General features: G+C 41.1%; 2 protein-coding genes across 3 annotated transcripts in view; both read right to left on the reverse strand.

Moving 5' to 3' along the window:
• Positions 1–738: 738 nt before the first annotated feature.
• Positions 739–11,126, reverse strand: LOC100229480 (solute carrier family 22 member 2). Its single transcript, XM_030267983.4, has 11 exons — positions 10,654–11,126; positions 8,409–8,512; positions 7,272–7,426; positions 5,023–5,191; positions 3,947–4,061; positions 3,736–3,842; positions 3,405–3,619; positions 3,027–3,135; positions 2,537–2,649; positions 1,380–1,479; positions 739–895 (listed from the first exon to the last, which is right to left on the reverse strand). Exons 1-11 carry the CDS (start codon positions 11,062–11,064, stop codon positions 829–831), a joined length of 1,665 nt encoding a protein of 554 aa, XP_030123843.4. The 5' UTR covers positions 11,065–11,126; the 3' UTR covers positions 739–828.
• A 2,042-nt stretch (positions 11,127–13,168) lies between these two features.
• The window catches only part of IGF2R (insulin like growth factor 2 receptor), a 53,478-nt gene continuing 38,877 nt past the window's right edge, over positions 13,169–27,769 (reverse strand). For both annotated transcript variants that reach the window (XM_030267985.4, XM_030267984.4), the window contains exons 33-48: positions 27,643–27,765; positions 26,388–26,650; positions 25,466–25,678; positions 24,379–24,528; positions 23,200–23,361; positions 22,514–22,715; positions 21,955–22,101; positions 21,587–21,821; positions 20,499–20,635; positions 19,855–19,969; positions 18,357–18,503; positions 17,728–17,912; positions 17,161–17,347; positions 15,961–16,125; positions 15,282–15,351; positions 13,169–14,848 (exon numbers count right to left, since the gene is read on the reverse strand). In XM_030267985.4, the coding sequence (XP_030123845.4) occupies positions 14,453–14,848; positions 15,282–15,351; positions 15,961–16,125; positions 17,161–17,347; positions 17,728–17,912; positions 18,357–18,503; positions 19,855–19,969; positions 20,499–20,635; positions 21,587–21,821; positions 21,955–22,101; positions 22,514–22,715; positions 23,200–23,361; positions 24,379–24,528; positions 25,466–25,678; positions 26,388–26,650; positions 27,643–27,765 (2,897 nt within the window). In that variant the 3' untranslated portion in view covers positions 13,169–14,452. The remainder of the gene's footprint in view (positions 14,849–15,281; positions 15,352–15,960; positions 16,126–17,160; positions 17,348–17,727; positions 17,913–18,356; positions 18,504–19,854; positions 19,970–20,498; positions 20,636–21,586; positions 21,822–21,954; positions 22,102–22,513; positions 22,716–23,199; positions 23,362–24,378; positions 24,529–25,465; positions 25,679–26,387; positions 26,651–27,642; positions 27,766–27,769) is intronic.

A 27,769-nucleotide genomic window follows, 5' to 3' on the forward strand; every position in this document is an offset into this window, starting at 1 on the left:
ACCCTTATGGAAAACCAATGTTTTCCAGCAGATAGGGACCAGTAACACAAACAGGCAAGGGGAGCCATTGTCCCTGTTTTGCCCTGCAACCACAAGTCTGTTACAGTCACTCAGCAGGATGGACTAGGAAATTTCTGAAGGTGATGGATATGTCCTGGAAGTGCTGTTCCTGATTCTCCTTGATACACAGGACCCTTGGTCAGCGTCCTGCATGTTCCCAAGCCTGATTCCAGCTCAGTCCAAGGGAATGCCCTGCAGGGCACATGTACAATGCTATTACCTCATAAAGGATTATCAGTGTTTCTCCTGTGCATGCTTTTTCATGCTCTGCAGTTGCTACATGCCCATCCTTGTGAGTTTATATCCTTGTGAGTAGCCAGTAAAATAAGAGAAAATAAAATATTTTTTTTTAAAACTCTGTGCAAGTTGTCACACAATTGAACCAGGTTTGTAGTTACCCTGATTCTACAATGGAGATAAATATCATATTATGCTGCCTATTCTTAAGAAAAGCCAACAAAGTCAGACTTTACGGACACTTACAAAGTTTTGTTGGTATGGATCCTACCATGCTAAAATTAAGATCTGTTGAAGTCCACACAGCTGGTACAAAAATTTCACAGCCCTAAAATATGTTTCTCTTAGTGTACAGAGGGGGAAGCAGCTATGCAGCAATAGGGACAATCCCATCAGAAAACCGTAAACACTGTAAATAAAGGATGTGCATAGAAATTGAAATAAGAGAGGCTTTTGAGAGGGTATTTATTCTAAGTGGTATTTCTGTGCTACTGCCCTAAAGCAGACTACCCAGCAAGAGTTACACCTTCTTCAGCCATGTGCTACTTCTGATCCTTGGACACGGAGATAGATTTGTTTGGCCTTTGGAGTACTTTGCCTGCAAGAATAATAAGACATAAACATCAGCCAGGAATGAAGTTGTTCAGGGAGCATCTAACTTCAGGCTCTTCCCCTGCTCTGCCTTGGCTCAATAAAATGACCATATATATTCTTTTAGGTTTGCTCTGGCTCCTCAGCAGATACGGGTGCTTCACGTACCACATGTGAAGCTGCTACCAAGACTGCCCTTTTCCTCGTCAATTGTTAAGGCATTTTTTTTAAACCCAAATACCATTTATAATGGTGTTGCACCACTTTTGAGAACCTAGCGCATCTACTCAAGGCCAGTAAAGGCCTAGGCTACTTGTTCTCAAGGCACCTAGGTAGACATGGGGTAAAAGGAGTCCAGAATCTGTCCATTGAGAGTCTGGAAATTACCCAACAATTTCCCGGAAACAAACAAGGCAGCCAAGATTCTCTCTGGACAGGGATTTTGCTCAATTTCAGGTGAAAACTGCCACATGTTCATCCTCATGACTCACCTGTGAAAGTTTTCAACATCCTCCACAGTCTCAGGCAAAACTCTTCCTTTAGTTTCAGGCAGAAGCAGCACCAATCCACCCGCAATCAAACCAAGCACAGCTTCAAAACAGAGGCACAAAGAGCTTGTAAGCATTTATCAGCCACTTGCTACTGTCAGACTGAACAGACTAGTCAATGGCATTTTATTTTGTTCTTTATACAAGATGTGCACCTCAAGTCTCATGTGCAAAACTGTCATGCTGGTGCAAAAATGGATGAGGATGTGGCTGCCCTGTGGAGAGAGCACCAAGCCAAGTCTTCTTGTGAGTTAGTCATGAACTAGGACACCTCAAACTGGATATATCCTTCCTTTGTAGAGGAAAGAACTCTTTTTAGTGCTAGAGCATGCCAGGAAACACATTCCATCTTTATGCTATTCACATAAGATTAGAAAATGTACACACAATGTATTATCTTCTAAGCAACACGATCAAATTCTCCTCTGATAATTTCTTTTATTCAGTTTGTACGTTTTTAGCATGTATTTTAAATCTACTAAGTGCCCTTCTAGATGTCCTGTCTGTTAAATCTGCATATTGCCATTCAAGGTATTTTTCTATAAATAATGCCCTGACCTAAAGATTCATAAAAGTGTTTCAGGCCCTGACCTGAAAGTTCAGGTCACTAGTCTGCAAAACTTATCTGGCATTTCTTTAGCAGCCACTTTCCAAATAAGTGGAGAGGAACCAGTTAACAAAGTGTCAGAAAAGCTGAAGCTTAACAGCCATACTTGTACTCCATTAAACAGGCAACTACATGAAATTCTAAGGTTTGACTGCTGGACAGAGACAATATAACTCACAGAAGAGCAGTAAATATGCTTTAAATCCATCAAATATTAAGCTCATCAAATTTTTATGAGTTCTTTGCCATCTCCCAAACTTTCATTCAACTCAAACTTCCTTTCAAATGCATGGAGAAATCATAGGGGCAAGAGAGATATGAGTGCATAAACAAATTCCAGCTTTCTAATAAACTGAAGGCTAAGGCCTTATAGAGAGCAGGGGGCTTCTGCTGAACTTAAAGCAGCTGCATTAGTGGCTTTTCTCTCCCTTTGGAACTTGGGTCCCCCACTGCACTCTGGAAAGGACCAGCAAGAAGGTAAGGTGGTACTTACTGAAGACAATCAGTGGCAGATCGTGCCAGATCTCCACCAGTCTGTAGACAATGAATGGGGCGATGACTCCACCAATATCGCACAAAGAGGAGCAAACCATCACCCCAAGATTCCTGGTTTGGCAGCAAAGGGATCATGTTAGTGTCAGCGTACTGCAGTTGGAAGGGGATGGATCACAACTCTCGCGCTCACACAGGACAGATCCAGGCACTGTGTGGAACTTCAGATCCCTCACCCACCCTGGTTCTCCCAAATTTTCCCTTTACTTCAGTCATGTGATTTTCCTCTTGTCTAAAAGTACATTTCTTTTATTTATTAAGCTACCTTTTTAAAGCATTTTAATTTTGCTTCACCTACTTTATGCTCAATAGTACCCGTGTAGTTCTAACACATTTGAGGAAAACTTCATTTAACATAAAACATAACATGCACATCAGCCTCAATTATTTGTTTCCAGGCCAAATGTCAAGTGGGAAGAGGATGCACTTACCTGATATAAGTTGGATACAGTTCTGTGTTTACAAAGCAAACCATTTCAAAAGCCATTGTAATTCCCATTCTTCCAATGCAAGCAGTAATCACTTTTAACCAATGTATGTCTGCAGAGAAAATACATTCAACACATTTAAAAGCATCCTAGTGATTCAGCAGGTGTCAATTAATACAACAGTGTTATTCTGTGGGACCTCTGATCCCATGTCAGTCGATATTTTTGAGGGATGTTTGTTTCTTTTGCTTCACTCGTGTGAGAGGGAACAGAAACAGTGAGGACTGCATGAGTGGCGGCAAAGGGACCCTCCCAAAGCAGCATGGAGGTTCCAGAGGAACCCCATGGGAAGCCTCCATGGGGCTTCATTCAGTGACTTACCCTCTGGGACGAGGGCTGTGGCAAGGCAGGCAGCCCCGGCCACCAGGTTTGACACGGCCCAGGGGTAGCGCCGCCCAACACGGTCAATAGTGATGATGATGATGAAGGCAGCTGGGAACTCAACGAGTGCAGAATAGAGGAAATCCAGATACATGTTCTCAGAAGCCATTCCCATGTGCATGATGAGCCCCTGGTAGAGGACGGAGCTCGTGAACCTGGGCAGAGAAGAGCATCCTGGATTCGTTAGATAGTAGGAGAACAGACATCCATGTCCTGATGGAGTTTTCAAATCCAGAGCTCCAAAACCAGCTCTCTAGTGTTACATTCTTACCAGTTGTACATCAAAATAAGTGTGTTTTTTCTTATTTGGGGTGTCCTGAAAAGGTCCATCAATGAAGGATTCTGCTTTCCACAATCTTCCTCTTCAAACTTAATATCCTATGGAAGAGCCAGTACATAGTACATTAAATTTCTCTGTGAGGAACTGGTGCAAGTTACTCTCATGATGCTTACTTAAATGTACAAGCAAACCCTGAGCTCACCTTAAAATGGGAAGGCATCTTTTTCTGATTTTTTTTAGCCATATTGCTGATAATTTTCATAGCTTTGTCATTTTTTCCTTGAGATATCAGCCACCTGGGAGACTCTGGGAGGCACCTATAATGCAAGTGGATGCCATTATACAACAAAACATAAAGCATATCTATTCTCCCATGAGTAGAGACTTTGGAGAGATCTTTTTTTTTTTTTTATGGTTGTGTGAGTTTCATGTGCTACTTCCCACTCCCCCAGTCAGGAAAAGTAGTGTATCCATGCCTAAGATTGGAAGAGCAGCACTTGAGGTAGTGGCTTTAGTCAAAGAGGAGTTTACTGAAGATAAATCAGGGAGGAGCTTTGAGTGAGAGTAGTGCTCTCGTCTTGTCCAGGCCATTCACCACCAACCAGCTCCTCTTAGGGAGCCATTTCTCACTTCTGCCAATACAGGTTAAGAAGTACTAATTAAGTTAGAACTGGCTCACCAATTCAAAAATATGGAAGAAGGAAGGCAACAAATTTCCTTCTACTATTCCTAACCTTTTGGCCCATCCAGACAATTTCTCAAATCTAAAGCACTCAAACAAAAAATATTAATTAAAAAGAGAAGAGAGAAACTAAAATTAAGGAGTACCCAAGTGCTTTTTTTTTGTTGAACCACAAACACTGCAACTTCTCTGCCTTAAAATAAAATGCTAACAGCCTGTTACACTTATGTTACCATTAGACAATCAGTCAATAATTTTCAGTGTAAGACCAACTAAGTTATGCCAAGGCACTTATTTTCATTTATTGATTGCTTAAAGAAAATAGTAAATTATACTAATCCAATTTCCCCCCAATGTTTTTCCAAGTGGTCAGTTTTTTAAACACAAAGTCAGGTGAGGTGCGCAGGCTAGAATTCAACAAAATCTCAGTTGCTGAGGCGTCCTATTTCCCTCTCCTTTTTGCTGTGAACCTCCCCTTTGCACCAAGAGGTGTGGGCGCCAGAAAGCAGCGCCCTGTCTCTCAGTATCAAGCCTTGGGAAGCAGGAGAAGCCAAGTTTTTGGCTGGCGGGCAGAGGTACAACAAAAGGGCACTTACCAGTAGTAGAGCAGGAGGAAGCAGGTGGGCAGGGTGACAGTGAGCTGCAGCCACCGCCAGTGAGGGAGGGCGTAAGCGATGCCATCGAAGACCAGGAGCCCGACGGAAAAAGCCGCCTGGTAGAGGATCCCCACCATCCTCCGGTACTGCGGGCCCACCACTTCTGTCACTGCAGATGCACACAGGGACAGCTGAGCGCCGCGGCTGCCCCACACAGCAGAAACCCGCTAGGGGAGATGCTGGAGGATCAATGCTACGGTAGCATTGGGGGAAACCTTGGTAATCATGGACTTCCCGGTGTAATGCCTCCGGACAAAATCCTCTGCTTCACTTTCCTGACACCTGAATTCCAGCAGAGAAGAAAATACTGCTGCTGGCTGTGCACTGGCCTAAGACATCCAGGAATGCCCTCTGCTGCAGAAATCTCAGAGTACATCAAACATTTGTCTATTTGCACAGATGAATTTTGTTGTGAAATCTAATGCTAACATATGTAATGTCTCCAACCCAACAACAAAGCTGAATATTTTGTTTCCAAAACACAGGCTTTCAGCCTACATCTCACTCCAAGTACATAAGGAAAACCTTTATCACAGGATGGCACAGAGCTCCCAGGCCAGAGTAGCATCACTGTTCGTCTGCCCTTTGCGACTCCACACCAGAGCATAGACCCACACATTCAGTCTTGTTGATACAGAGTTAAAAGTAACTACTCCAGCGGGCAGCCGCAAGCACACACAACATTTTGCATCTAGTTGTGTGACTTCAAGAAAGCAAACTCACTAGAAAAAGAGCACTAAGAAACTAATTAGCAGCCAAATGAGCTGCTGAGTTTTGGAACCACAGATTCGATGCACCAAGACATCTCCACAGGCTCAGCAGCACTGAGCCAGAAGCAGCTGAAGGGTAGACAAGTGCCCCAGCAGAGCAGGATAACAAGGCTTTTCTGTCCTTGTATCCTTCCCTGGACATTCAGTATTGGCCACCCTTAGGGAGAAGACACAAATTTAAGGGAGCTTTGGGGCTGGTTCAGGATCTTTTGCATAAGAGAGTTTCAAGAGACTCCAGGAGTAACAAGATGTAACAGAGAGAAAATATCAAGATGAGGCAAATCATTGTCCTGAAAAGGACTTCATACTCTAAAACAGCTTAAAGTTCCCCAGAAGAGGGGATGAAGATTTCATTTGTGCCAGGAAAAGATTTAAGAGGCTAAGCAAGCATCCAGAAATGCACAGAAAGGAATAATCATGTCTTAGCAGCAGACAGTCTGGACAGTGGGATAGGTGCTTTTATCTATATCAGACAGCTGGATAACTGAATTAGCAAGATGCCCACACTGAAAGATTTCATGGAAGTTTAGGGCACTGACTTTTACATTTTCACCAAACACTGTCACAATGAACAGAGGTATTTGGTAGAGCCATGCCACCCTAACCCAGTTAATGTTCTATAGGTCAGCTTTTAAAATAGTTAATCTGCTGCTTCAGTGATTGCTTGCAGTTGGGTATTTTGGACAAAAGACTGAACTGCACTCCAGAAAAACCAGAGAAATCCCAGGCAGCTCCACCCTGAACCAGAAAGAGGTCCTGAGATGGTCCCAGACACAGCCTGGCCACCCTCACCAGCAGACACAGCTGGTGTAGGGCACTGGAAGAGGCACCCACACAGGGTGGCTCCTCCATGGCTTGGCCTCTGCTCAGCCCAGTGGATACATGCTGGTACACAAACACCTCATCTTTTTATCAGCAAGTAAATGCTGTTCTTCAGTTATTTTTATGTTCCGAAGCCTCTGTTTGCCCTTTAATGCTCTTTGAGTCATAAAAACGTCTCACGTTTTCCCCACCCCCTGCCTGCTCCTTTAATGGCCTCCTCTGTCAGCATCCTGTCTGCACCCAGGCCAGAGGGGCTGTGTCTGCCTGGTCACCTTCCCTAGCCAGAGCCTGATGGAAGGAAGAAGAGCCATGGGGCCCAGACAGATCTGCAAAGGTGAGCTGTACCACAGGGGAAAGCCTATCTCGAGGTAAGAGCCCTAACCCACCACCACTTGCTTGAGCTTTGAAGGCTATTGTTGTTTCTCCCTAATGACAGTGCTTGAAAACACTGGGGAAGTCAAAGAGGGAGAAAACTCCTTAATAAAACACCATGGCAGGCATTTTTTAAATGGCTTATTTTTTAAGTTTTTGGAGTTGAGTTTTGTTCCTTCATCTTCTGCTGCTAGTCTTGCCCCTGGGAGAAGGTCCTGAACTCACCCAGGATGTAGCCTGCAGTCCAGCAGCCCTTGCTGACCAGCCCTTGCAAGAAGCGGATGATGACTATCCACACGTAGCTGGGCACGAAGACCAGAAGGATTCCACACACAATATTGGCAAAAATTGTTGTTAAAAGGCAAAATTTACGGCCAAACCTGGATTGGAAAATGATAAGCATGAAGCAAACCACTAGTCATGGAAGCATTTTAAACTAGTAACAGCTTTGTGTATTTTCAGGTGGAAAAAAAAAATCCAATTTTGCTATGCAATATAGAGACATGCTTTTTTTCTTTGCCTATTACTCACTGATCTTTTTTTCTATGCCATGAAAAGCTACAGTGCCAGTTGCTCAGCAATTCCACAAAAACTTTCAGGGAAAAAAAGAATAGTCCCATGTTTACATATATTACACTGGGACTGAAAAATAAGCATGGGTTAATATTATGATTCTGATAGTTCCACATGCACCGGATTTATAAGGGGTTTATTCACCACAACCTCAACCCTTAAAACACGTGTAATGTATGGATCTACTTGTGAGTGTGCTGCATTTCTCAGCTGGAGGAACTCAGAGCCTGCTGTACTAACAGTCCTAGGTAGAAGAGGAGGCAAGGGGGAAAATACTAACATTTATTTCTCTTCAAGCCCAGATGCCTGAGCCAGGGAGTCTGACTCTGCTGGCTCTGAACAGGGAGCTAGAGGGATTATCTGCTTTTTCTCTCAGTGACTGCTGCTGTACACATCTGGCAATCTGTTTCTAAGCTTCTCCAAAAGAAGCAAAATGTTTCCAAACTGCAGCCACACAGAGTGTGACAGATTAAGTGGGAGATCCAAACCATGCATTTCCTGGATTTGGTTGACACCTGAGGGCTCTGGTGTGGCACAGGAGGAAGTTTGGTGTGTACAATCCTAAAATAGTCTTCATGGGCTCTGCAGGGCTTCCTGAGCAGATCTGTGCTAACCACCAAGCACAACCTAAAAGGCAGGATACTGGCTCATGCTGCGACTGAAGGTCCAGGGGAATGACCTTATTTTCAGAAGAGCAGAGATGATATCAGTTGCACAACCTTTATCTGAGTTTGGCTGCTGAGCATTGATAAGGGAGGTCAGAGGGTTTTGCTGTCAGCCCACACGTACCTGTCTGCAATGTAGCCAATGTTTAAGGAGCCAATAAAAAACCCAGCGTTCACAGAAGACTGAAAGAGATCCAACTTCCAGGAGTCCTCACACACCAGGTCAAACTAAAGGAGCAACCACAGTCAGAGACAAAAGAGTGAAATGAGGAGCTGGCTCACGCCCACAACTCCACTTCAGTTAAAGATTTAAATTTGTTTCTGGGTCAATGCCTGTTTTGCCAGCACACAGAAATCCTGCTAACTTAACTAATTTTCCAACATTAAAGACTGGAAAAAGCCCTTGAGCAGTTTACTGCTCTCTCCCATTCATGTCTCATCTCTCTTTTCTGGAAAGAGCATAAGTGAGTTATTATCTATCAAAACTGGCACCCAAACTGTGTTGGCCCTCATTGATCAAATCAGCATGGATCTGATGATCACCCTGAGTTTTTCAAACAGCTTTTTTGTGTGGCTGATGGTGAACATTTCTCGGCAGTTCTTGTTACCTCATACCCTGGCATGGCAGAGTAGTCCCCAGAGACCATTCAGGACTAAGTGTGATGCCTTTACTGGAAGTATCTTAGATGCCTTCAGGAGCCTGCCTTGTCCCAGGTCCCATGGAGCACTGCCTTTCAGAAGGAGGGTGGAAGTGTCTGCATCCGCCCTGAGGCCACAGCATTTTCTCTCTGTTCTGGTCTTTAGCTCAATTACACTGTTGTATGCATCTGGAGAGCAGATATTTTTTATCCAGGGCCAAGCTTTATACCACATGGATACCCACATATACTTGCCATCTAGTCTTGTCCTGTCTTACTTGTAGAAATACATAAAAGCTACTGAAGAAAAGGTTATTGCAGAAACGCCTCCTAATATGACTGAGAATCCCTTCCCTTTCTCCTGGTAGCTGGGTTTAATTGAATCTATGCATCCCTAATTAACACAAAACCAAATATTTCTTCTGATGCTCTGTGGGACTTCCCATGAGGACGTTATTCCATATACAAATTTTCCTTTGAAATAATAGGATTTACACTGCACTATCCTTTCCTTTTCTAAGCAATCAGAGCAGGGGACAACATATCAGAGCCTGAGAAGTTTCACAGAAACAGTCACAACCAGGAAGTCATTGACAAAATGCAGAGTTACGTGACATATCTGGTTAGTCCATGAAGGAAGCAGCCCGTGGGGCTGGCTGTGCACCCCCTTCAGCAGGAAAGGGGACACAGCTGATGTGAGAGCATGACTGCATGAGCCCACAGAGACTGCAAGTGCTCAGCTTCCCACAACCTCAGGAGATGATGGTGGCATCTGGACCATGGGATCTGCTGGAGCCTTTTCCAGCGAGATGTGCCTGCTGAGCTGCTGCTGCATAGAAGGCCTGGCTCACCCGGCATTTGAGGTGCCTCACTTCCTCACTTTCATATCTCACAGCCCATAACTTGCTGGAAGAAATAAACTTAGAGTGCAACCCCTTATATCTAGGACCAATCTCTTAGAAAACCATGAATGCTGAAGTTGCTAGAGCACAGATTTTAACTGCTCCCATGTTAGACATATGGGGGAAAGAATCCTGACCCCTCTAAACATTTGGTGCAACTTTCTATGATGAGATCAAGCTTGTCATCCCCGTTATTGGTTTATTCTTAAACTTAAAGCACCTAAACTGCTAAAGTACAGCAAGCAGCTTAAGTACCACTTTCAGTTTATTCACACTCCTTCTGAGAACACAGTTTCTACAGTTTATTTCCAGAGCTGAATTCTTTAATTGTGGGAGGCAATACCTTTTCCCACACTGACTGCAATTAATTTTTATTTAAACCAACTTTAAAAGACTTTATTCATTAAAAAAAAAAAAAGATAAAAAAGGGGGTGGGGGGAAGAAATCAAGACCATTGCATTGGTTCATTTTGTTTGCAGCATTGCTAGCTGCACTGTTTACACACCTACACCACCTTCACCAATTGGATCTCTCATGTGACAGGAATTTCATTCAGAACTGGACTTTATCTACCTAGGGATTTATTTGCTGAAATATGCTTTGCTCCCCAGCTGGAGATATAAGCCTCCTGAGCAGCCAAGGCAACACTTCACAGCAAGGACAGAGGGAAGATAACTTGTAAACCCCAAGCGCAAGTTCACAGTAAGAGACAATCCCTTCTCCAGGTAAGCAGGGGATATTTTAACACAGCCAAGGTTCCACCAGCCCTCTCCCCCAGCCCTTGCCTTGTCTGTAACAGAGGGGAGAGGACAAAGGGAGCTGTTTTTACCTCTGTCACGATAGAGCTCCCTGGGAAGTCGTAGACCCAGCCATCCCGGCAGGGACCGAGGGGGACGGTGCTCCCGCTGCCCACCAGGCTGCCGAGGGGGTCAGTGCAGCTGATGCCTGTTGTGTTCCAGTCCACCTCGTACCTCCTGCAGCGGCTGCTGAAGCTGCCCCCGTGGCCATCCCACTCGGGAACTGTGTGATTCAGCTGCTCCTCCAGGCTCCAGCCACAGCGCTGGCTCAACTCAGCCACGCCGGGGCTGGAGCAGCGATGCTCAGGGGTGAACCCAAAGAAGAAGACCCCCACGTACACTGGGGTGAAGGAAGCAGATAACAAACATAGGACAAGAAAGGTTTGCTTCTGGAACCTGTCAAATTCTCCAACATGCTCTAAAATGTCATCTAAGGTTGGCATTTTGGCATCAAAACCACCTCAAAAACCTCAACTAGGTCCTCTCTGCAGCACTGATGTATTTAGTTGGCAGCAAAGTTAGTAACAAAGATATTTGACCAAAAGTCAAGACTAACTCTATAAATTATTAAACTACATGTTGCAAGCTCTATTTTTTAGGTTTCATTTGAAATCAGACCTTAATTCACCCAGGAGAATTTGCCTTTAACCTCTAATCAGTGCATTTATACATTCCTGTCCTATGGAAAAGCCCTTCTGTTTTTGCTGGGGGTTTGGGGGTTATTTTTTTAGTTAGGCAAGTCAGCTCCTCACAATAGACATTTTTAAACAGCAAACATGTAAAATGTTTCTACCAACATACAAGCAACAAATGGGTTTAGTGAAGAATGGCTGGGCACCACATGTGAGCAAAACTTCATAATCAGGATCTGTAAAAAACAGGTGGGTACACTGAAAAAAAAGTGTCTACACATTGAGCCATAGAGCAGTAAAGAACAGCTTTCCTGAAAACTTCTATCATGTGTCACACCTCTCACCCTCCACACTCTTCCATTCCCAAGGAAAATCTCTTCCCTCCTGCATCAGGGATTCACTTGAGCATATTTTTGCAGTGATCCAAAACAGAAAAAGCATTTATTACAGAATTATGCACTGGGAATAGCTGTGGAAAGCCACACTATACAGTATCCATGGCCAAAACAGCTTTTTTTTTTTTTTTTTTAACCACAGAAGACCTATAGGACTTTAGGTAGGCTTCATTGCAGGCACCTCAAATAAATGCAGTTGTATTAGGCTCCAGTGGTACATTGTCCTGCCTATGGACAGCTACTCCCATACCTTTTGCTGACAAACAGCAGCCTTCCATCAGAAAGAAAAGCCTAAGTGGAGGGAACATTTAAAAGACATTAAAAAAGAAAAAAAATGTCTGGAAAGCAGTTGGAATAGATTAGGCAACAAGGAAAAAAAAATTAAAGACACAATACACTCCAAAAAAAAAAAAAAAACCACCTTAGAAGGTCATTCTGGCCCAGGCATTGAAAGACTGCGCATCAACTTCTTGCTCAACAGACCAAGAGTGGCCTGAGCAGCTGTGAAAGCTGCTTTGCAAACCAACAATTCAAGATCATTCCCTACATCACACAGATGTGCTTTCTCCTCTCCTGCTTCATCCTCTTCTGTTGGGAACATCTATATCAAGTTATCAGGGACTCCTCTCCTGGCCACTCAGAGCTCTGTCACCCTCAGCCAAGAACAGCACCACCCCACACCAGACCTCCGCCTCTCCAGCTGCAGGAGCTCCATGTGCAGCTGGGGAGGGGAACTGGGACACAAACGTGCACAGCAGTCACCATGCTCAGAGCCAGGCCCTGCAACCCTCCTCAGCAGGAGGATGTGTGCAGACAGCTGGAGCCAAGGGAACTGAAGTCAAAGCCTGCCTGGGAAGTGGGTGAAGCTAAGGCATAGACCCAGCCATTGTACAGACTCATCTGGGCCCTGCTATTCTCATAACCCTTCGCTCCATACAGTTAAGCAGAATAATCTTCTGGGAAAAATAGCCTAGTGAAGCTGGTTATGTATGCACCCAGCATAAGGTAAGATTCAGCCAGGCTACCTACAAATGCCTGGGTAAAAAGTGGGCAATAGTTCCAAAACCAGACACTGAAGTCACTCACTGCTGTCAGATACAGGAGAATTAATTTCATGCAGTTGGTTCATGGATCAAACAACTCCAAAACACCAGCCCTGATGACATGGGCAAGGGAAGCAGAACTCTCCAACATACGTTCAGAGAACTGTTGTAATGATAACAGATAGTATTAAAAACACACCATCAAGCCTCTCACTTCTCCAAGCTCTTCTAAGTATAAATATGCAGCTTAAGCCAAACTGACTTACATCTCCACTGGTAACAATATCAGAGGAAGAACACCCAAATCTGATTAAAGAAAGAATACACCACCAGGACCAACCTATGTATTCTGATCTTTGTCATCAAACACTGGTTCTCATTTTGAGTGACATGACTGAGGTATTAACCATCACAGCAGAAAAGGATCTCACGATAGTGGTGAGCAGCATACAGAATAGTGTAAGAAAGATTCCAGACTTGAGATGTGGGATTTGGAATACCCACTTCATATCTTTTATTGAAATTGCTGAATACTTTATATTACACTATTTTGATTCAAAATGGAGTTTTTATAAAAAGAAACCATTGTTGAAACTGAATAAGCCAGCCAAAAGGAACAACAAAAAAGTTTCAAAAAATTCTGACCAATACATGTTCTTGTACAATGCTTTGAAACCCTAACATTGTCCATAACTTTATTCAGGAAACAGCTGGAGAGGAGCAAGACTGCTACAGAAAAACTGACTTGCATTTATTACCAGCAACATTTCAAATCAATGACCATGGCCAGGATCATAGCATACGGACTAGAAATTAGGCTATTGGAAAATATTGGCCCAAATTTATTTTCTTGAAATTAATACCAGAGAGAGGCATTATGCAGACTAGGGCTCCTCTAGTCCTTGGGTTTTTCTTGGTGATGACAAATTGGGTAGCGCAGACTGTATTATAGGAATTCTGCCTCTATGTCCTTGAAACATCTGGTTCTCTGTGCAGTTGGCCTAGTCCAGCCATAATCAAGGAAAAAAAAAAAAATCTTTGGGTGCTTGTCAGCTGTTTAGGCAAATACTGATGAAGTCAGTCATATGACCAGTACCAAAAAAAAATATACCATGCGAAGAACAGCAACCATTTCAGGCTAAAGCTATACAGAATTGTACCTTTTAGTCCACACCTTTGAACCAATGATCTGTTTAAATTAGAAAGGATATTCAAATTTACAGGATAAATTAGACCAGTTCTGAAATTTACATCAAATCATCCCAACACACAAAAGTTATACTTTTTCTTGTCTCACAATGGGTGAGCCCATAGAAGAATACCCTGCCGGCAGGAAGAACATGTTACTATTAAGCAAACCTGAGTAGTGAGGATCAATAAATACAAGGAGTTAAAACGATAGTAGTCAGATAACTTGAATCTCAGAAGCCAGGGGCTCCATTAAGCCTTAATCTTTTCCTTTCAAAGGTTTCTCTTTTTTAAGCAAGCATTTAACATCTATGCTGAGACTTAAAAAAAAAAAAAGTGTCCTGGCTAGAGAGAGTCAACTAACTCAGCCAACTGGATGTCAAAAATCCAGTCATTACTGAACAGATCATTGTAAACAACCACAAAATCTCTCTTCTTCCCTTTTCAATGGTTTCTTGTTAAAGGCAAAATTCAGAAAAATCTTTCGGGCTGAAGTCCTTATATTTGGTTGGAAATGTTGTCCTGTTATATATAATCTCTCTATATATATTTGATTAGGCACAAGAAGGGTTATTAAATATTCAACAAGTCCTCATCACTATCATCATGAAATGATGCTGTATTTGTAGAGTTCTGTGCCTGATGCTGGCCTGGCTTTGCTATTGCTTTAGTTTCCTTTCCTCCATTCAGTAAATAAGATTTATTATCACTGCCAAAACTGTGTGGCTTCTTTTGTGGGTGTTTGCTCAGTCCTCTTCCTGTTTGAATCTTTACATCTGGAATGGTTAACACTTCATCCTCACTGTCCAGGTCATCCACATGGAGAGAGGTAAGGGCTTCAGATGTAACAGACTTGGTAGCAATGTGACCATTCTCCTGCCCTCCTTTTGCTGTTCTTGGATTTGGTGCTGCAACTTCCTCCATAAGCCACTCTGTCTCATTCTCATTAGCTTCTTCTTCACTGTTTATCTGCAAGAAAAGAAAAGAGGAGACTGCATCTGCCACTCCAGACTGACACACACACACTGATCTCCCCAATCGTCAGACCCCACAGCATGCACAACCTTGGTTTAAGGTAGCTGTGAGAGAGTAAACACTGCAAGAGCATCACTTTTCACTGTGCTGAAACAGACTTTTTTCTCTTCTTGTACATTTACATGTTATTTGGTGATTTATGGACTGCTCTTCATTTCCTCAACTCTATCTTCCTTTCCCATTTCATTATATATATATATATATATATATATATATATATATAAGCTATGTGGTTTTCCCAATGCCACACCATATGGTTTCTATGCATTAAAGGAATTAAGAATTGAGGGGGTTATTTATTTATTAACAAAAGCTTCATATTAAGAAAACCTGACAAGAAACAAATTTGATTTTGTCACTGTATTACCTTTGTGTATTTGTAGGAAACACCAGATGATCTTCTGCAGCAGTTTGTTATCTTGTTTATTACAATTTCCCTAAACAAAGGAAACAATATTACATTAGGAACACTATATCCACTTATTAGCCCTCACTTTTCTCCACTGGAATTTTACCATCAACATAAAGCATGTCAACAAATGAGCTAAAAACTATCACATGGACTCTGAACCACTCTATCAAAATCCAGTCTGGAATGATGTACATCTCCCCCTTGCTACAGCTCCAGGTTGACTGTTCTGACACCCCTCTGGCCTTCATATCTAAGGGAAAAACACCCCAAAAGTCATCTGGAAAGCAGAGGAACAGCAGGACTTGCACTGTTTCCCTGACACTGTTGCATGGATCCAGTTTGACTCCATGAAAGTGGAGGGATATCAAATACTAACAATATTGTCATACTGTTTTATGCTTCTTAATTAGCAGTTACCCACAAGAGATGCTAGACCAACTCAGTTGTACACCCCAGCCCTCTTTACATGGGCCTTCAGATAGTAAAGGAGAATTTGAAGAAACCAGCAGTTTGACAGCTGATGCTACCAACTGAAAAACAGAACACAAATCTCTGAAGTTTACCATTTCCCTTTCACTTCTGGCAGAAAAACAAGTCCTGACCAAGAAATTTCTAAAGCCTCTTAATTTCTTACCTCCTCTCTTTTTTGTAGAACAGCAAAATTATGAGACACGCAGTGAGAACAACCAGGAGGACACTAAGCACAGCACCAACAGCCTGGCTTCTCCTTGAAAGACCTTTATGTATTTGGGTCTCCTCATCTGTCTGGTGCTGATTGTTTCCTGGATCATTAGTTGATCTAGCAATGTAAATTGAAAAGATAAGATCTATTAATAAGTTTTGTTAAACTGGATTAGAAACAGCAGACTAAAAGAAGACATGCCACACCATCCTGTCATTCCAACCTAACAGCTGCATGAACTGTAATTAGGGGATTTTAGCTAAGTAAAAAACAACCTGAAAAACACAAATATATGTACTGTGCCTCCATCCCAGTATGCTATGAAATAGCGCATGAAACTACATGCTTCATGTCAAGACTGCAGTACACAATTAAGCACTCCAGAACTTATACAGCAGCAGGTATCCACACAAAGCTGCTGTTTTAGAACCAAATATGCACATGAGCAAGCTGCAACAGCTATGGAAATTATCCACCTCTCATCTGACTTTGGCCCCAGACTCCCTCAATAGGTTTAAATCAGAATCAAGAGTTTGCCTGTCCTTTCAAGCTAGCAGCCAGAAAGTAAACACTCCCAGAAGTAGTCACTCCACTTTTCACAGTGAGGTTGCCTACCTGACAAGAACATTTTAAGCACCTAGATACAGACACTCCCCTTTTAACACTGTCCCCTCACTAATGAGTAGATTAGCTGATATTTAACTGCAGAAATACTTCATTGTCCCTTGAAGGCCTGTAATGATTTTCTCTTCCAGGCTAAAGAAGTGGGAAGATAGAGGGGGAGGCCAGTCTTTGTCACAGCTTCAAAGTTTTCCCCCTTCCAGGCAAGGGGGACCACCTCACCCACAAACTGTTTGCTCCTCTTAGTAACATGAAACAGCATGTTCTGTCAGCTACAGTAGCTTTCACTTAGTGAAAACAACTACATCGATTCCATTGTGCCTCTCCAGCTTTAAGTCCAGATGAGTTTGGCAAGCTTTAATTTAGCAGTCATGCGCCAAACACTGCACACATGATCATCAATTAATCCATAAGCCTACTGTTTTTTTAGCTTTTCCTCTTTTCCCAATCACTGTGACAAATAAATACAAAAAAGACTTTCACTAAGAAGTGCTGACAAAAGCTGTTTTCAGCAAACAGTTATCTACTCACATTAATGGACACACAGCAGATGTGTACCAGGTAAATAAATACTGGCAATCTGCTGTCTCGTGAAGGAATTCGGGGATGCCTTCCTTTACGTCTGGATTGCAGTGGAAGAAAATAGTTGAAGACACAAACTTTGATTTATCTTTACCGCATCTGGAGTCAGATGAAAATATGACATCCAAATCATCATCTACAATGAGAAGAAAAAATAGTTTACTTCCTTGACAACAGTCTGTAAGCACTAGACCCTGGAAAAAAAAAAAAGTAGCTAGCTACAGGAAATCATTGCTTATGCTGTATGAGCACAAGTGAAAACAGGAGATGAAAGTCTTCTATCTTGCACTGTTTTTACCAAGTCTTCCAACTTCAAGTCTTTCAGTCTTCAAGTGTCAAGTCCTAACCCCTATTAAAGCCATATTTGCAACTGAGCTTACATAGGAAAAAAAAAAACAAAACCTAAATTATGTTAGATAGACTTTGGATAGCTTTAGAGAAATGGATTAGCATAGATGTTGTCAACCAAGAACCATTTTCTGATCAAGCAATTCTCTCTGGTGAGTACATACTTACCATCAACGTAGTATTTGGCATTTCTGGCAGAACCAACTCTTCGAACACGCCGTTCATTGGTTTTCACCTGGCAGATGTTTGCACCAAAGCATTCTGGGGAACTTGAGTTTGTTATACCAGAAAGTTGAATTTGATACACATATTGATCACCATTTGCCCGTACATCACCAGAAGCTGTGTACAACCTGAGGAAACAGAGAAAAAAATCTGTTCTTAAGTCTAAACTCACAGGTTGGGTCTATTTCCAAGACTGGCAACAATGGTAGATGATATCACTGGTTGATTCCAGAGCATGCTGAGTGATTCAGCAACCACAAAAGATGCAGGACGATGGCTTCCTCCTTCAAGTAGAAGTAAGGATTATATTTAGCATAAATATAATCCTTTGCAAGCACAGAAAGCAGATTTTTCCAGCTATAGTGCCCTCAATGTGTGAGTGAACATGTAAATACATTCAAAGGGTTTAAGATAGTATGAAGACAAAAATGTGATTCAGTGGCTTGACTGTGAGAACCACGTGGTGTGCTCTGCAGCTGTGATAAATGGCACAGGTTAGCAATCTTCTCCAGAAAGGCAACTAGTTCTACCATTCTGTTGTTTTGGGGATTGTTTGGGGTTTTCTTACTCACTTGGAATAAACATCCCCTAAAGAAAAGTTTTTCCCAGTTGCAGGATTTATGACTGTTCCATTCACCACCTCTACCTCCTGCTGTTTCACAGCACAAGCTGCACGTGTGTCCCATGTGATGTAGTAAGCACAGTTTTCTTCATCAAACCTACCAAATAAAAGATAGAGCTGATGATTCCAGGAAAGAGTAACAAGTTTTTACCATCTTGAGAAATGAAAAGACAACTGCTAACCCACATGTGACAATGTCCTGCCTAAGTATCACAACTAGAGTAAGCTAAAATAGTCAAGCAGCACTCAAAAAAAAATTGGATTACATTGGATTTTTCTACAGTTTCATGATTTTAGAAGACTTGGCTGCACCTGAACTTCCTACTGAAAATTCCAGAATTCCCACAGTGTATCAAAAGGTTTTATTGATATATTTTAGCTAGTAAACATATCAGGCTGCTTTTCTGCAGCATGTTAAACCTGCCTTTTATTTAAGCAGGACAAAAGGTATAAGCTAGTGTCCTGGTTCTGGCCACAACAGGGTAATATTTTTGCAGTAGCCAGAAAGGACCATTGCCAGGACCCAGAGGTTATTCTATACCAGCTCACATCATTGCTCAGGCCAGGGGGAAGGACATCTTTTCTAGGGAGAAGGGGTCCCTCCTGGGCCAGCACAGCATGGCAGAGGAACCCCAGTCATGTATCAGCGTCTTGTTCGAATCATTCAGCTCCTTCTTGTACCCTCTGTCATTGGTATTGCTGTTGGTACTGTTTCTTTTCTTCTCATTTGTTTCCAGTAAACTGTTATCTCAACCCAATATCTGTGCCTTTTGTGCCTCCACGTCCCCTCTCCAGCCCTCAGAAGGGGAAAGGGGGGAACAAGCAGTGCATACTTTCAGTGGGAGCACTGAATTGGAATAGAATTCCTAAACCATGACTGTTAGTCAGACTCTGCTGCCTAGTTCTTTGACTCACAGCATTTTGTTCAGATTTCCAGTTCTGCAAGTACTATAGTGTTAATAACATCAACACAAAGCAAAAAGTCCTCAAGCTTTCTTACAATTTGTGATCATACATATATACCTGATTTTAGAGAGTTTCTGGTTAAATACACTGTACTGAGGCAAAAATAAACCATGCTTAATTAGCTCAACCTGCAAAAAAAGTTCTTTAATATACACATTTTGAACAGAGTTAAGAGTGGTTGTACAATGACATTGGCTACTGACACTGAAAACAACACCACCTGAGCCATTGTCAGCTCCTTCAGAAACAGAATGCTTAAATTTTTTCCCAGAAATTTTAGGATAAATACAAAATATGATGTTTATGAAAATGAACAATTGCACAAACTCCAGAAGACCCTATGCCTTGCAAGTACAGACCACGGATTATTTTTGAGACTGCCCAACAGAGCAGAGAGTTCCTGTCCTAAGATTTAAGAGTTTACTAGAGAGGTACAAAAGAATCAGCCATGAAGATCACTGGTACGTAAACTTATTACTCACCTCTGCAGCATGGGCATGCCAACTGTTTTTGCACATTTCAGTTCTATAATTGTTGTTACTTTCTTATTTTTCCTACATTCTTGCCCACTTGAATAACTAATATACAATGTATCACCTAGGGAAAAAAAAAAAGGTGACAAAAGGTTTTCGTAAGCAGCTGTCAGAAATCTCCTTTGCTCCTCTGCCCACTCACAACTATAGAAACACAGATTAGCTGAGGTTGGAAGGGAGCCCTGGAGGTTATCTGGTCCAAACCCCCTGCTCAAGTGGGGTCACTTGGGGCCAGCTGTCCAGGAATATGCCCAGACATCCTTTTAATACCTCCAAGGTAGGAAACTCCACAACCTCCTTAGACAACCGGTGTCAGTGTTTGGGTATTCTGACTGTAACAAAAGGGTTTCTTGATATTTAGATAGATAACTCATCACTTAAAGCTTTAATGACAACACTGTTTATTTGCTTCAATGTTTTCTCATGCCTTAAACATCACATTCTGTTTCCATTTTTAAACAGAAGATTCACTGATAAAAATATTTCAAAATAAAAGTTTCAGCATAATTTAAAAACTAATACAGCCAAGCTGTGAGATTTACACCTTTAATTTCTAGCTCTTCACAGGAAGAAGGAAGAAAAAGTAACTCTACCTGTCACATTCAGCTTCTGTGTATGAACAAGTCCAAGAACTTGAACATCTCCATTGTAGCTTTTCCTGCAAATACTGGCTCTTTCAGGACAGCCTGTGGGTCCCTCGTGTACTCTCTGACAGAGGTTCACATAGTACCTATACAGAACATGGAAGACAAAACTTCTTTAAAATTCACTTAGGCTAAACTGAAGAAGTGATATACAAACCTTAGAATCTTAATGAGAAGCTACACAGGTTGCAAGAAACTAAATCTCAAATTAGCTGACAGACTAAAACATGTACTAAGGTTTGGCAGATTACTTCTAATTATCATGTTCAAGTAAAAGATGGGGCAAAAAAAAATCTCATTTACCAGATTAGGTCACTAGTTAAATTTGACCTAGGTCCAGACTAGAAACTGGAAGAGAGTCAAGAAATATCCTGAAATTTTTCATTTATAAAAGTTATAGTACTACCCTAACTTCAGCATCTCCTCAGAGTTATACCAGCTCAGATACATTAGAGCAGCGACTGCTAGCAAGATGATGAATGAAGCATTTTGCTACCCCACAGTTTACCATAAGTTTAGAATTAGATGTTGTCACCCTTGCCAGTCTATTTCCTGGTTGGAGGAGGAAGGTTGGAGAGGTTGATGACTTCCTGACATCCATATTTTCTGCTATGCTAATACATCGAAGAATATGGGTAAAAAGCCCCAGTAAAATATCAGAAAAGAAGTTATACATTTGAATCAAAATAAATCAACTAAGCAATTAAGACTTTTCTTCAACAATAAAAAATATAGCTTTAAACAACAAAATTACTTTAAGATAGCAGTTTAAATACAATGTTTTTAAATACGCTTTAGTTTAGACATATTCATCCTTTAAAAAGGGTCACCAATAAAGGGAAAGGGTGAGAATAAAGAATATGATTAGTCAGTCCCTTCAGATAAAATGGGTTCCTTTCTCAGTATTTTTTTAATTATATGAAGTGTTAGGCACTGACAGTTTTAAGACCCCGAGCAGGGACCAAACAGAAATGCTATGCCACATTAGAACTTGCACTAATAAGCAAGCTCCTCCCTGTGAGTTGCTCATTACTCACGAGTTCCCATTGTGGAAAAAGATCCATGATCCTGTCAGGGAAGACAGCATTCTCAAGTCATATGTTCTGTGTTTTTGGACAAACTTGCACTCCATTTTCTTGGGAGGACAAACAGCTTGAGTCTTCCATTCAAATGTCACAGCACAACCAAGAGTCTCACTGAGAAGGTATGGGCTTCCAACACCAGCATTTTCATCACATGTGAAGATAATGGTAGATTCCTTTCTTGCAGTTGCTACAAGCGGAAAGGTTGGAAAAAAAGAAGACGTGTATTTTACAGGAGGCTTGCAGGCAGGTACGGATTTTTAGTGCAGATAAATCTGTGTGTTAGCCAACACCCTTGTACATAAAGCATAGCAAGTACTTACTGCTACTACAGAATCCCCATTTTTCATCTCCCTGGTAGTTTTCAGTTGTAGCACACCATGGCCTGTTCTTCCCTTCTGTAATACATTCCTCATAGGTCTTCCCTTGGTACTTGAAGGGGAACACACAGAGCTCTCCCTTTTCAGTCACTGAGAAGGAAAGGAATAATCTCATAGCTACACACAGCAGAATAGAGGCGTTTCCATATTCAGAACTTTATTGAAAGCCTGTACTTCAGAAAGAAAGCTTGTACTACTAAAGAAAGGTCAGTGGCAGACAACAGAAATACTGAAACATTGAATTTAAACCAAATTAGAAAACCAGATGTAGCATACAATTAGCTACTATCATCCCTACAGAAAAGTTGCACTGTCTCTTCCAGGGAGATACATGTTGATGTTGCAGATTAGCATGATGCTTGTGATTTAGCAAAACTGCGTGTTTCTATTGCTGCATGTAAAATCTATGTTGCTTCCTCCTGTCACAACAAAACCTCCTATTTTAAGGGAAAAATATCCTGACAAATTTTTAACATAAAGAATGGGCCTACTTTGATCTCACCTGGAGGGCACCGATCACCTCCTGTATATTGCAAGATGACTGTTTCATCCTGGTGGCTATAGTCCATTCTCATTTCCTTTATGTTTCCAAAAGATGACACACCACTTTTAGATGTCAGACACACTGCCCCATCTCTGCATTTTCCCTGGGGCAAGCCTACACTGCACACACCAACATGGTAATTGTTGGATCCAGAAAATACCTGTGTAGACAATCAGAAGCATCACAGCAAGTCCAGAGTCAATACTTAAAAAATCACAACTGCTTCATAAAACCAAGTCTCAGGCAGCACTTGCATAATGTAGGAGGAAAAGATAACTAATTTTTCAAGTCTAGCCTTCCTTAATATGACAAAACTGCAGATAAAGCACACAGGACCACAGATAAAACATATTCAGCAGACCTGCTCTCCCATTCAAGATTCTGTCAAAGGTGAAGATTTCCCATTGCTTTACCCATCACTGTGTCCATTAACTTCACTCCAAAAACATTAAAATGTTACACTCTCTAATATTATCCCCTCTGCCAGAAGCCAAACAAGTATCGATACTGACCACAGCACACTTCAGCCTTTTCTCACACAGAATGCTTAATAGAAACCCTTCCTGCAGTTTCAAAATGTTGACAGCAACAGGAGATTTAAAAAAAAAATAAAAAATAAATGTCACACCACAAGAAGGCATTACCTCAAATGATCTTCCAGAAAGGCTGGTCAGGTTAAATGTATAGTGTAGTTGTTCATCAATCACAGAGCAGCCCAAAGTTTTCACTTTATCAGGACACACAAGTGGAGTTTCCCACTCAAACACAAATGTGCAATCAACTTTCCTTATCATCTTTGGCTTACCCTGTTACCAAAGAACACAGGAAGACAATATTTAATTTTTGGAGAGTTTGTTGCTGTTTCTGCATTTTCTCCCTTCCCCAATAGTAAATCTCAGTTACTACCATGCCTAGAGTTCACTGATTGCAGGACAAACACATTATTGTAACCAGTACCAAAAAAAAAAAGAGCTTTCAAGGGAAGTGCATTCTACTTATCTCCAGAAAACAATCAAGATACCCAAGCCTTGTTAAGTAGGGTTGAGATTTTGATGGTCAGCTCAGTTGCAAGCAGCAGAAGAGTGAGAGATGTGCTTCTTGATGGTGGACAGCATTAAGAAATTTCACTGAGTTAAGGTTTAGAGAGAATACTGTTTACCTTATCATGTTCTAAAGTATTAGTATGCGTAATATTCAGAGCTGCCTCAAGTTTCAACTCATGCCCTATGCTGATGGAAAATGGTTTCATGATCTTCAGCACACTCTAGTTTGACGAACATATCTAAGTGCTTTTCTACAGTTCATTGAAGCATTAAAAAAATTCAACAAGTGTTAGTTTCACATCACCACACAAACTCAATTTAGTGTTCTGGTGTAGACACAAAATAAAAACATAAGTAACTAAATGCAAATTTTTAAAGTCGTGTGTGATTATAGAGAAGGTTACAGCATAGGGGGAACACTTCACAGTAATACCTGTACAGTTAAACTGGTTCTTGTGTTAGCTGGAGCTACAAATACAAACTTTAGGATCTAAACAAGGCACAATACAGCATTAAATATAATGTCAGCAATGAGTTATTACATCACTTCTGTGGAATCTGATGCTTGAAATCATCAGAACCTGTTACTCTCATGCTTAAAGTTCATAAACTCAGTAAAATTTTGGCCAGTCAAGAAAACAAATATGATACTTCTTCAAGAGAGTCTGTTCATACACTATAGAAACAAATCCGTGACTCAGTTTTAAGCAAAGCTAACACTGGTTACTACCCACTTTCCATTATACCCCAATATCAACGTAAATTTAATAGATGCCTTACCAGACTAGTTCCTTGGCTGCAGTGAAATACAATAACAGAAGTATAGTTCAATCCGTTGTTTATCTGACAAGGAGTAGTGCTGTTGTAAGTGATGTAAACTTCATTTGCTGCCTTATTGAACTGGGGAGGTTCAGTAACGCGACCAATATCCTACACAAGTGAAAATATGTGTTAATAGAATTACAGGACACACCTAGATTCCAGATCAGCCCAGAGATTCAGATCAATTCAGATTCATCTATTTGGTTTACACAGGAGCACAACTACTGTTCTTTTGAAAACTTGCATTCTGTAGTCAAAGAACAGCCATTACATTTCAATCCTAATAAAACGTAAGTTGAGCAACTCCAAACAGTTTTTCACTGAGCTTGACAAAAGCCAAGGAGTTTCTGCCTCTTAAGAGGTAGAATCTTCTTTACACCAATGTGCCAAATTACTAACACATCACTTAAAAATAGCATTAAGAATGGAATAAGATCCCTAGATGACTATGGAAATTTGTGGAAAACAATCACAGCTTTTTACGTCTGTCTTCTAGGGCTTGCAAACATGTCCTCAAAAGAAAAAGCCTAGCTCTCTCCAGGTAATGACACAGACAAGTTAGTCAATCCTCTGTAACAGACTTGCTATTTATGTAGCTGTGAAGTTCTTACATGAAAGCCCTAAGTGCATTTTGAAGCATACCAACATCTAGACTGCTTCCAACTGCAACAGGTTATCACAAGATCAATTAAGCCACAGAATGGCTAAGACATTCTGCTTCCCAGTGTCTGTATTTGGCACACAGCACTTCGGCATGCAAATGCTTTTGCACTACATGAAAAAAATTTCTCTGCAGCAATTTTTAGATTTGTCACTGTATTTAATCTTCAGACATCCAAAAAAGACCACTGGGGCTCAGTATAGGAAAATACTTCTTCATAGGGGAAAGCAATAAAAGGGAACTTTGCAGAGGAGATTTTGATTCTGCATTCCATTTCTTTAATCCACTGTCAAGCCTCTGGTTCAAATCAGGTCTCTAGGCAGGGATACTATATTGAACTATTAAGGAAATGCACATTTCAGTGATTCTTGGCAAAATACTTACTATTGGTGATGCATTAATAGGAACCATGCAAACAGCTGCTCCAGGTGGGCAATTGACATCTTTGATAGGATTGAGAGGCTCACAAATGTTGATGTAGAAATCTGGAGAAACATCTGTCATATCTTCATCTACAAATGCCTCATAATACCCAGTGCGATGGATCAGAGGAGACAAGTCAATAATGGAACTGTCATTCATTACGGAGCACTTCACCTACAAGAAGGCACATTTATTGCTCTTCTTTTATTATTTGCTTTGATTAATTGAGAAACATCCCTCTTGGCATCAGAAGCATGGCTACATTTAAAAGTTTCAAATGTAAGTAAAGCAGCATATGTTATAATTTTTTTTTTTTTGTCTATAGATACTAAGCACCTACAAGCAGCACATGAAAAACCTTGATCATTTAAGCATTCTTATGGAATGGAGTCCCTATCAGAACAACACCCAGACACGGCTCTGCCACACATACTCCAGCATACATAGTCACTATGACTTCAGGCCCCATGCCTGCCTCTCCTCATCCCCAGGACCTCCAACAAACAAACCTGGTTATAACAACACTACAACAATGTAAAGTTAGTGTACTGCAAGCTGATGGCCTGAGTACTACCTCTCCTCAGAACCACTTTCACACACTCTTAACATGCATAAACCTACTGAGAGTCTATGAGGAATTTGAGAAATCTATTTTTTTTTAGATACTGGAAAAGCAGCAACTAACAAAATAACCATTAAGTTTCAGGACAAATAATCATTGCTGCAACCTAGATATCATCACACTGAAATAGCTTAGGTCATTGTGAAAAATGAGATCAGAAGAAATCTTTCCCTCAAGGAATTTAAAATATACTGCTATAACATCTAACCCCTGTCAGAAATTTTAAGTCCCATGAGTGTTTTCTGCAAAAGTAATTCTTACCTCTTCTTCACAAGCCAAGGAAGTATGCCAAGAGAAGTAACTAGTGCACGTCTGCTCGTCAAATGACACAAAAACAGGCTGGCTCTCATATCCAGCATCAGACTTGCATACAAAGCTAAAATAGCTTTTATGCTTCAGTGCAAGGTCTGCAGGGCAAGGATCTCCATCTTCATAGACAAGCTTTAACACTTGATCTTCATAACTTAAAGTTTTACTCTGTTTTCCAGCATTAACTGGTTTTTGGCCACCTGTGATACAGACAGCTGAAGTGGAAAAAAGAAAAATTAAGAAAACAGATCAAGTCTGATGCATCTGCCCACAAAAATTGCACCATACAACATAAACATCAGGAACCTTAAGATTTTAGCATCACTTCAATTTTCCTAAGAAAGAATGGCTTTGTCACACCATGCTGAGTTGCCATTAAACTGAGCTGAACCGCACTGATACAAAGACCAAATATTGCCTTTATTACTTCATCAACCAGCTGAATGTACTGCACCTATACATGCTTAAGGAGACATAGAGCAGTGTTTGGTTATTAATTCTCTGAAAACCAAGCAATTACACAAAATATCAGACAGATTATATATAATTTTATTAAGATGTCTCTTAAAAACCAAATCAATCCAATATTTTCTTCCACCTCCAGAAAAATAATTTTAATGACAAGAAATAGTCCTATTTTAGCATCTAAGATGCTTAGGTATTATTTCATATTCAATTTGACAGAAGAGCTAGTAATTCAACCTGTAATTAGGCAGCTATAAAACCAATTAATTAAGCAGAAAGTTAACTTCTACTGATGTTTCAGAAGCATCCAGAACAGAAAGCTAGAAAGAGGATTGGCAAAGGTGTTTGAAGTTCATACACAAAGCCCAGTACAGATGCATTGCAGCAATGCATCACTATGAAGTTCACTCCAGCTGGAAGATTGTACTGTCTCCATTTTCACAGCATTAAAGACATGCAGTAGAAGCAAACTACATTCCTGACCTCATGTCCATTCACTAGGAACTAAAGGGACTGGGACTTGAAGTGAGATCATGTGAATGGTGTTGGGTAAAAATACATGGCCTCATTTCCTTAAGCAGTTTTAGGTTCTTTTCCTAGTCAGGACAGCCACCAGCTGCTCCCTTCACTCCTTCTGCATTTGCAGTAAAGCATCATATTTTACAGTAAACTTGAGCATAAGCATTTCTTTTGGTTACCCTATAGTCAATGATTACAGTACCAGAGAGGATAAGTTGCTTACCAGCTCCATTAGCACATGAACTTTTAACTTCAGCACAAACATTCAACTCAATTATTCTGTTGTGTGAATCACTGATGGTATAGCCAGACTCTCGCTTTAATGATGTCAAATCGAAGAGGTGGCCTAT

The sequence above is a fragment of the Taeniopygia guttata genome, chromosome 3 (genome assembly GCF_048771995.1).
Source record: "Taeniopygia guttata chromosome 3, bTaeGut7.mat, whole genome shotgun sequence".
In the NCBI taxonomy this organism is placed as follows: Eukaryota; Metazoa; Chordata; class Aves; order Passeriformes; family Estrildidae; genus Taeniopygia; species Taeniopygia guttata.

Coding starts and splice junctions, on each gene's coding strand:
- LOC100229480 (XM_030267983.4), bottom strand. CDS start 11,064: ATGCCAACCTTAGATGACATTTTAGAGCATGTTGGAGAATTTGACAGG. Junction 7,427..8,408: donor ATTGGCTACATTGCAGACAG/GTACGTGTGGGC, acceptor TTTCCAATCCAG/GTTTGGCCGTAAATTTTGCC. Junction 2,650..3,026: donor CTGTATCCAACTTATATCAG/GTAAGTGCATCC, acceptor CTGCCAAACCAG/GAATCTTGGGGTGATGGTTT.